Genomic DNA, 9,979 nt, shown 5'->3' on the forward strand with positions numbered 1-9,979 from the left:
TTTCGTAGATAATATTTTATTTCTACATCACGGTCTTTCAAACATTTTATCCATCTTTGTCGTCTTATTTTTAACTCTTTTTTATCAAATAAAATTTAAATATTTTTATGAACAATGTATACTTCAAATTTTACTCCGTATAAATAATTTCTCCATATTTACAAAGGAAACAGCATAGGCTACTATCTTCTTTTTTGCATCAACATATATCTTAGAAAAAAGAAATGAGTTAAACCTAAAAAGTAGCACTAATTTAAGAACATAATTAATATTAAACTGCAAAAATTAAAAAAATATTTACTTCAACGTACCAATTAAAAACCATTAAAACGAATGGGTAAAACCCATAGCATTATGAAATATCAAATGTGTCGTCCAAGTTTATCTGTACCTCACTTACCACAATTTATGGCGTAACATCTCCGGCAACATGCGCGAGGGCCACGTGAATCGCCAATAGTACACCCTCCACATTCAATGTATATATACCGTCTCATAGGCACCGACTAAATATAAAATCAAATATAAAACTTGTTACACTTTTGATCGTATACTTTAATTGATGTATAATTTAGATTTTCTTAAATTTAATTATTTTGAATTTAATTTTTTAATTCTTAATATTTAAATTATTTTTAAAATATTTAATTATTAATATACATATAATATATTTTAAATTTATATAAATTAATAAAAATATACAATATATATATGTTATTTTTTATAAATATATCTAAATTATTAAAAGTTGTATTTTTATGAATTTTTAGACAACATTTTACGACAAAAAATCAAATTTAAACAGTTATGAAAATGAAATAAAAATAATTAAAATGATAAATAAGTTAAAACTAAAAGAAAATAAAAATTACGAGACAAAAAATGCAATTAAGGAAGAAAAAGTCAAAATCAGCATTAGAAATTTCAGTAATTCTGCGAAAGATGTATGGGCATTTATGTAAAACAAAAGAATAAACCTTATTAAACTCTTTGGTTGGTCTCGTTTTATCTCTCTCACTCGCCGACTAGCGTCTTCGAGGTTCACACCGAAGTCGTAAAAAGGTAATCTCTTTCTCTCTCTTCTCTTCTCTGGATCCCCAAATCTAGGGCTTCTTCTTCGATGCGAAATTTGCTGAATTAGTACCTTAATTTTTGTCCTCAATTCTTGATTTGGAGGCTTCGTCTTGTGTTTTACTTTCTTTTTTGACCTCGTGTTTGCTCACTTCACTGTGTTGATTTTGGTAAATTCTTCTCTTCGTACTGAATGCGTGTTCTGGATCCTCGATTGACTTGTGTGATCTTGGTTATTTCGTTTACTTGTTAAGTGGTTGTGTTTGTGGCCATTTTTGTTCAGATGTGAGTGAAGATTTTTTTTTATTTGTTCTATTTGCGTGCTTTTCATTGAGTTTGAACTCGAGTTGCTACCTTCTCGATTCGATGTCAGATTTGTGACTGCGTCTTGCTGCGATGGGTTGCATGAAAGTCAAATGAGTAAACCATTGTTGTCAGCAGACCCTGATTCTGGAAAATGAGTAATAGGTGTATGTATCAGGAGTGGCAAAGCCACCGCTATTCTAGAATACTGCGATATGACTTGAAAGTCGATGTTATTAATTGTTTGTTACCTATTGTTAGTTTATTGTATTTGTAGTTGTTAGTCCCCAATGTTGATGTAATTTACATTTTGAAGTAGGAAGGAATTATTACTTGTCTGGAGTTGGCAATGGGTTGGGCATTAAGGGGTACCCCCTGTGTTAAATTTTAATCTATGCTGTTGTGAGATGTTTATAAATGCGGATCTTTATAAATACACAAACCATTTTTGTTGGTTATATCAATTTGATAGTCTTTGCTCATTTTTGGACAAAAAAGGAAGATATTATTGATGTATTCCCTTTTTCCTCAATTGCATGTCTGCGATCTTCTTCTATGTCATGCTGTATTTTTGTGTTGATTTGCCCCTTTAATAAGGTATATGTTGTGTTTAAACTTGTTAGGGTTTCAAAAGATGGACAACGTGCACAGTTTCTGGCAATTGGGTGATGAACTTCGTGGACACTCAAAAGCATCAGAGGATCACAAATGGCTAATGGTTGCTTCAAAATTGGCTGAGCAGACAAGATCAAAGGGGGAGCGTGTGAATAACCTTGATCTTTCAAAAGGCCCCATTGAAACAAGGCCAAGGGATAAATTTGGGTTCCAGGAAGAGAATAAATTTGACACTTTTAACTTAAGCATGTTGAACCTGGACTCTAAAATTACTGAAAATGTGAGCAAAAGCGCCCTTCGAAATGGTGTTTACAACATGAATGCAGTGTATCAGAAAAGCAATGCAAACTTGGTGGGTAATGTGAACAGTAACAAGTATAATGGTAATATTCAGCATAACAAAGAGACCAACAACAGCAGTAACAACAACAACAATGAAAACAACTCCTCAAATGCAGCTGACAAAAGGTTTAAGACCTTGCCTGCAGCTGAGACACTCCCGCGTAATGAGGTGCTTGGAGGATACATCTTTGTCTGTAACAACGACACAATGCAGGAAGACCTAAAACGCCAGCTATTTGGTGTGTGCTTATCAAGTGTATTCTATTTTTCTATCTTGAAGATTATTAATCAAATATTTAATGAGTGCTGACTCTTTCAATTGTTTTGGTAGGTTTGCCTCCAAGGTATCGAGATTCTGTTAGGGCAATAACACCAGGATTACCTCTATTTCTGTATAACTATACCACGCATCAGCTGCATGGTATTTTTGAGGTAGGCTATTCCAAATTTCTGGGTACAGTTAATTATGATGTGTTCCAGACAGTGCAGGAAAATACCATATTTTATTTTTAGGGCTATAAAGTATTGACATTGTGCCCCCTGTTTAAATTATACTGGTAAGAAAAGAGGCTGGCCATAATTTCTCAGGGAGAATCAATGCACCAAGAACAGTTATAGGACCTATTTGTGTTGCTCAATAATTAAAGTCTGTAAAACAGATGTTTTAAGCTTGGAAATATTGTCTCTTTCAGAAATTATGTGGGATTAAATGATTGGGAATTTTCATTCAGATGCAGTGGCATAGTTAGTGATGGGGTTTTCTAATGCATAGGATATAAACGACTTTGTTCTAATTTAGTCTCCTGTTTTTTGTTTTTCTTTTGCTTGTGTATGTTCTTCTGATTAGAGATTGGAAATCGTCCATCTTTACCAAATTTTGATACTTTCTTGCCTCCTTTAGTAGTATTATTTTTTAACCACTATTCAATTCTTAGTAAAACTGAAAATTTGACGATAGACTTAATAAAATTTAGTTGGTTTGCTTAATTTGTAAGTCTTATGTTGCAGGCAGCAAGTTTTGGTGGCTCTAACATAGATCCTACTGCATGGGAGGATAAAAAATGCAAAGGCGAGTCAAGGTTTCCAGCTCAGGTAGAATCTAGGATTTTGAAATGGGAGAGTCCATATATTAGCTTGTCTGTGAATTGTTGAATGAATAATATTTTGTTCCCCATCATCATTGTAGGTAAGAATCCGTGTCAGGAAACTTTGCAAGGCTTTGGAAGAAGATTCGTTCAGGCCAGTATTGCATCATTATGATGGTCCGAAGTTTCGTCTTGAACTGTCAGTTCCAGAGGTATGATGGAATATTGCTATTTTAATTTAAAAGAATTATTGTGACATTGATTTATTACTGTTGTTTTCTTTCTTTATCTCCTTTTTGGATGGACTGAAATTTCTTATTTGATTCTGCAGACTCTGGATCTGTTGGACCTATGTGAACAAGCTGGTTCGGCAGCATTAGCAAACAAGGAATGTGCAAAATAGGTAGGTTTTGGTGTGCCAGCTGTGTGCTTTTGGCAGATTTTCCATGAAGCGTAAGCTTGGAAAGTAGTTTGTTTGGCGGATCATCTTTGGGGACTAGGGGAGCGTGTTGAGAGTGAGACCCTGGTGAATAAATGTTGTGGTATCCCATGAAGATGCTTTATAGCTGTTGCATGACATTTAATATCTTTGTATTATTAAGTACAGACTTGGTATGCAATCAAAGAGACAACTGTTTGTACTTGTAAGGCAATGTGTATTTCTGTTAAACCAAAAAGAAAATGTGATAGCATCGTTTATTTCCAAACTTATATTGAGCATCGCGAAGTGATCTTTTATTTTATATCCGATCAAAATGATTTATTTACGACTGAAATGTTACGGTTAAAAAGATTAGAATAAGAATTAGTTTGATTTGAAATATTATTTTGGTTAAACTTAACATTTGAGTAGATTTGATGCAAGTTTTTGTTTACTTGAATATGAAAATTGGGGTTTAAATATGATAAGCTATTGTAAATATGGTTTAATTTATTTATAGTTGTTAAGAGAAAAAACTGTTAGTTTTAGTTTTTATCATTTTTAAAGTTTTTCAATATTGATTTCTATTACTCAATAATGAAATGATATGTAATTAGACATGCTATTTGTTACTATTTGAGGGTGTATGTAATGTGATATAATTAAATGAATGTCATGATATAAGTAAGATATAAAAGGATTTTTTTAAAATTTTAAAATTTATTAGAATTATAATTAACAAAAGTATATTTAGAAGATTAAAATAAAATTTAATTACATTTGAAAAAAATGAAAAGTATATTTTATCTTTAAAGTTAGTTATTCTTACCTATTAATAAAATGCATTCATCAAACCTATTTTATATGGGTCAATAAAGCAAAATGTTAATATATATGTTTTTTTTTTTTTTTTACTTATTTTCAATATGAAACTGATTTATAATTTAAATTTTGTGTTTAATTATTTTGAGTTAAAATATAGGAAAATTATGAATGATTATGAACAAAACGGAGTAGAAAAATTTACTCTAAGTTAGTGCCTATAAGTATAATAGAAAAGAGTTATTAGCTATATAAGATTACAAAAGATACAATAAATATAATTAATTAAAATTTAAAGCTATCATTAAAATAGTTTTAGTATAAGTTTTTTTCTTATCTGCCTATAACTATAACGGTATCTGTTTAAGAATTATTAGTTATATAAGATTAATTTTTTTTGTAAGATATATATAAATGTAGTTGATAAAAATTTAAAGTTATCATTAAAATAATTTTGGTATAAGTTTTTTTTTTTATCTTAATACTTTAATAATATTTTTGTAAGTAAAAATTATAAAACTAAGTTAGATGATTTAAAAAATTATACAAATGAAATTATACGAAATCAAAACACTAAAATAATTAGAAATATTAATAATAATTATAATAAAATTTTTTAGGCTTTTAAAGACAATGTAATATCCTCAATTTTGTTGCCCTTGTAAAAAAAAATAAATTTTAATGCAAGGTATTTCGTTGTAGCAAAAAAGAGCATTTAGAATCAAGTTCTCTAATACTCTCTTGCTGTAACGAGAAGTGGATAATGATGACCTAACATCATTCTCGCTGTAACCAGAATTCTCTTGTTGTAGCGATGAGCTCTTGCTAGGGTTAGAATGACAAACAGTAAAGGAAAATTTTATATAGTTTTTTGTTGTAACGAGAGAAGGGTTCGCTGTAGCGAGAATATCGCGAGTTAAGGGGTATTTAAGGGCTTTCAACCTAAAAAACTTAGATTTCAATCCAAAGTTTCGACCCCTCCTATGTTCTCTTCAATCTCTCACCCTCTCTTATCAGAAATCCTCCTCTAAACTTTAATCTTCTTTCGAATTCGGGCTTGGAAGTTCAACTATTCAAATCCAAGTAAGTTTTTTGGAGTTTGGTTCTCCAACTTCATTCTTGTTTCTCATTTTTATCTGATCTAAAGTTTGATACTTTGTGATACTTAAGGAAACTTCAACCTTTAAGGTGATATCCTCTCTCAGAATGTTGTACCTCTCCCTTTGAACCCCTGAGAAAAACTCGACTTGAGAGACCTATATTTAGGTAAGGGGAGTTGATCTCGAACCCTAAGTCTTATTTATGTAATTTAACTAGAAAACTCAACTACTTGATTTTAAATAACGAAACTGTAAGGTTTTTTTTTTTTTTTTTTTTTTTTGTAAAATCATGGTATAGAAAATAGATTTTCAGTGAGAAAACTCCTTTTTGAACCCTAACTTCAATATTTTCATTTTGGGTAATAGTCAAGATTCTTTAGATTTTAGTACTAAAAATAAAATTTTGGGTATAAGAAATCAATAATTTATTCCAAAGAATATCTAGATAACATTTATTTTATATAGTAAAAACGATGAGTAACTAAGTTTCTGAGAAATTTTTAAGATTTTACTATTATTTATATATGAGCAAGTAATATTGAACTTTAGAATAGACGATTTTACTAATACCGAGAAAGTGTGTATATTAAATTGTACACTTGGGTTGAGTTCGAAGGTGTTTGACCTTCGACACATTGCATTGATCTGTGTGGTGTGAAATTATTTGATGACTTTTGTGTTACACGGATATCATACCATAAATATGAATGTTTGTTGATGATTAATGTATGTTGAAATGGGTAAAATTATGTTATTGATGAAATGTATTTGACTATTCTTAAATGAGAGAGTTTTATGTATAAAAGTGAATGATAAGACATAATGATGGAATTATGAGAGATGTGATTATAACAGTGAATTAGAATAGATTGATGAATATGATTATGATATAAGTATTGTGGTACATCGAAAGGTGTACTAATAAAACATGTATTATAATACATTAAGTTATATGATCAAAATTCACGTACTATGACACGTTAATTTATGAGAAGGATATGGAAAAGAATGAGAATATTTGAGAAATACTAAGAATAAGTATAGATAGTCACAAAGATACACTGTGAGTATGGAAGATGAGGGCGATTGAGAAAATCTAAGAGAAATGAGGGTGGTGGATGTTTTTCTATGAAATGTGCATAGTTAATGAAAATAGAGGGAAAAGACACCACATGCATCACACTCATTTCTTGACCTAAACTTTTGACCAACACCTTTGCTAAAAGGGGTCGAATCGACACACATGTATCTGTGTTGCTACGGCTAACCAATAACTATCTATGCTATGAAGTCCTCAAGGAATCTCAAGGGCAATGATTATGGAAGTATAATGAATGTGAAAGTGTGATGAATATGAAGTATTATAGAAATTATATGATTATAATATATGCATTGTAACATATCGATTGTTGATGTTGTTATGATATATGTTGTAATACATCAACGGGTGCAATTAGGACACATATATTATGACATGTTGATTGATGTGATAGGATTCATGTATTATGACATAAAGATTAATGTATAAAAGTATGTTTTAAATATTTCAAAGGTGACTGAAATAATGTATGTGTTCTGTTGAAATGATGACTTATCTTATTCGAGTGTTATTGTTAACCAATATATGTTAGAATTGTGTTGGCCAATATTTTTCGTATTATATAAATTTTACGTCAAATAAGAGATTTAGTGGGGCAAAAATTACTCACCCTTACTAAATATTTTTAGGAAGACGAATGAGGAAGGAATAAAGATGATTGATCCATCCCAGGATCATAGTCCAGTGATATTGGAAGGAAGACTACTCTGTAGAACTAGAATAATTTGAGAAATTATAATATTTTATTCTAACTACATTTTATGTTGACCAAGTTTTGTAAATATTTTTTTATAACAGATTTTAGAATTTATAATACTTTGATAAATTTTGTTGTAATAAATAATTTGAAAATGTTCTTAGTAATTTTTTAGACTTATACGTGTGCAACCTAAACCAAATGATTTGTTAGATATAAATTTAAAGTTTGCTCATCACTTTAAAATCCCAAAACTATCTCTTTGAAAGTTTTAAACGTTTTTGAATCCTATAAAATTTGATAAGAGAAATATGAGTTTTGTTTATTTTAATTCTTAAATCAACGAAACACAATAAAATTATTCTATTTTTTCTTTTTGCTATAAAAATTTATTTCTATGAATAAGAAATTGAAGATGTTACACATAATCTTTGTTATAAAAGTAGGTATGCTCGGACTTTAAATTTTGAAATAACTAATAGGTGAAAATTTTATCTATAATTCATTCTCTTAAAATTACAATTCTCGATAAGACAAGTTATCAAACAACCTATGTTACTAATTAATTCTCAAATGACTATAAAGGAGACCTAACCAAATATATAAGGAACTAATATTGACTTCCTTTTATTACGGATTACAGTTTAATTCATATTAATCAACTACAGATGTTTAGACAAATCACTTCAATTAATTAGTAAACTTATTTATGCACCATTTTGGATTATGAATTGGCCTACTTTATTAAGAAAAAATATTGATTTTAGTCTATTAAAAATTACTAGATATTCTAATATTCTCCTACTTGAATAAAATCAATTGCATAATTTTTATTAAAAAAAAAGTTTTTAAAATGCTTTCAAGTTAATGATTAATTTTATGTGGTCATATTTTAGAAAACACATAATCCATAATGCAATATTTGATGACAAATCTATCTAATGAAAGTCAAATAATATCATGACAATTGTTATATCATTTATTGATATATGAATTTCCATGCTTACAAATATTAACCACTTTATTGACTACTCATTAGTGTGGAGTGTAGTAAGAAAATAACATGCCAATGTGATCCAAAAGTCAAACCATCATTTTCTTCATTAGTCTTTACATTTTCTTCAAATGCTTTAAAGGCAGAGAAATTACACAGTCTTTCAAAAAATGATCATATCTCATTTTCAAATAACATCGACAACTAACATAGTGGTCCTAACAATGTTGAACTTAAAATTTGATCATGTAACACCCTTAATTTTATTACTCTTGGATAGGAAAAATAGGAATATGGGTAAAAGATATCTCGCTCAAGCGACATAGAATTTCCTAAAATAGAACGTTCTGGAACCCCTCGCTCAAGTGAGAAGGAGATAACATTATCCTAATTGTCCTCTCGCCCATGCCAGAAAGGGATCTTGCTTAGGTTGGGAGTAGCTCGTCCAAGCGAGATAGAGCTCGCTCAGGCAAGGAGTCGCAGGAAAGATAGGTACTCTCTGGACTCAATCTCACTTAGGCGAGGTATAACTCACTCAAGCAAGGTATAACTCACTCAGGCAAAATTGTATCTCGCTCAAGTGAGAGTGTTCTCGCTCAAATGAGAATATCAGAAAAATGGGTAGTCTTGTTGTCTGGTTGTCTCGCTCAGCCGAGGAAGGCTCGCCCAGGCGAGGATGGAAGCTCACTCAAGCGAGAATTGTATCGCTCAAGCGAGATTGCGCGAGTTTAGAAGGATATTTAAGGAACCTTAACCTCAAAAAATTCATTTCTCACTAAACGACCTTTTCTCTTCATTTTCTCTATCTTCTCTCCTTCCTCTCTCTAAAGAGAACTCTTTCGAACTTCAAATCTCTTTCAGATCTGAGCTCAAACATCAATTTCATTATGATCTAAGTAAGTTTCTCGGAGCTCAAATCTTTATTTTATTCCTTTTCTTTGGTTCTCTTCTCATATTAAGACATCTATCTTAAAATACATTAGGAAACCTCATCTTTCAGACAATATTCCCGTTGATATCGTAGAATCTCTTCGTAGATCCCTCAGAAAACTAATTTTGAGGAACTGTCATCAGGTAATGGGAGTATTCTCTAATTTTAATTTTATATACATATATGGTGAGCTTAGGAGAATCTGAATAACTTATTTTTATAATAATCTATAATTTTTATGAAATCATATGGTAAAAATGTATTTTTAGTATAAAGAAAGGTTTTGAGTTTATTTGAAACTAATGAAATTAGATTCATAAAAAACAATATGGGTTAGAATAGTTTTAAGAAGTTTTAGAACTAAGTTCCTTAGAATGCTGATAAGTTAAGTAATAAAGGATATAAAATAATGAACTTTAGGTTAGAAAACCATATTGAGATTGTACGAGTTGGACTGAGTCCGAAGGTGTCCGACCTTCGTCATATTGTATTGATTGTA

At 30.2% G+C, this 9,979-nt stretch overlaps 1 protein-coding gene across 3 annotated transcripts; it reads left to right on the forward strand.

Moving 5' to 3' along the window:
- Positions 1 to 980: 980 nt before the first annotated feature.
- Positions 981 to 4,157, forward strand: LOC113861946 (B2 protein). 3 transcript variants are annotated; one of them, XM_027495066.1, is made up of 6 exons: positions 981 to 1,062; positions 1,998 to 2,570; positions 2,663 to 2,763; positions 3,340 to 3,423; positions 3,518 to 3,628; positions 3,748 to 4,157. In XM_027495066.1, exons 2-6 carry the CDS (start codon positions 2,009 to 2,011, stop codon positions 3,817 to 3,819), a joined length of 930 nt encoding a protein of 309 aa, XP_027350867.1. In that variant the 5' UTR covers positions 981 to 1,062; positions 1,998 to 2,008; the 3' UTR covers positions 3,820 to 4,157. The 3 variants fall into 3 exon arrangements, with proteins under 3 accessions (XP_027350867.1, XP_027350869.1, XP_027350868.1); XM_027495067.1 differs by lacking the exon at positions 981 to 1,062 and adding an exon at positions 1,074 to 1,140 and having other exon boundaries at positions 3,748 to 4,100; XM_027495068.1 differs by having other exon boundaries at positions 1,017 to 2,570; positions 3,748 to 4,101.
- Positions 4,158 to 9,979: the final 5,822 nt, after the last annotated feature.

Source organism: Abrus precatorius, unplaced genomic scaffold (assembly GCF_003935025.1).
Source record: "Abrus precatorius isolate BTA unplaced genomic scaffold, Abrus_2018 Scaffold3, whole genome shotgun sequence".
Classification (NCBI taxonomy): domain Eukaryota; kingdom Viridiplantae; phylum Streptophyta; class Magnoliopsida; order Fabales; family Fabaceae; genus Abrus; species Abrus precatorius.

Excerpts from the sequence above, each read along its gene's own strand:
- LOC113861946 (XM_027495068.1), top strand. The coding sequence starts at position 1,976 with ATGTTGTGTTTAAACTTGTTAGGGTTTCAAAAGATGGACAACGTGCAC. Across the intron at positions 2,764-3,339 it reads AGCTGCATGGTATTTTTGAG|GCAGCAAGTTTTGGTGGCTC; the intron begins GTAGGCTATTCC and ends CTTATGTTGCAG. Across the intron at positions 3,424-3,517 it reads AGTCAAGGTTTCCAGCTCAG|GTAAGAATCCGTGTCAGGAA; the intron begins GTAGAATCTAGG and ends TCATCATTGTAG.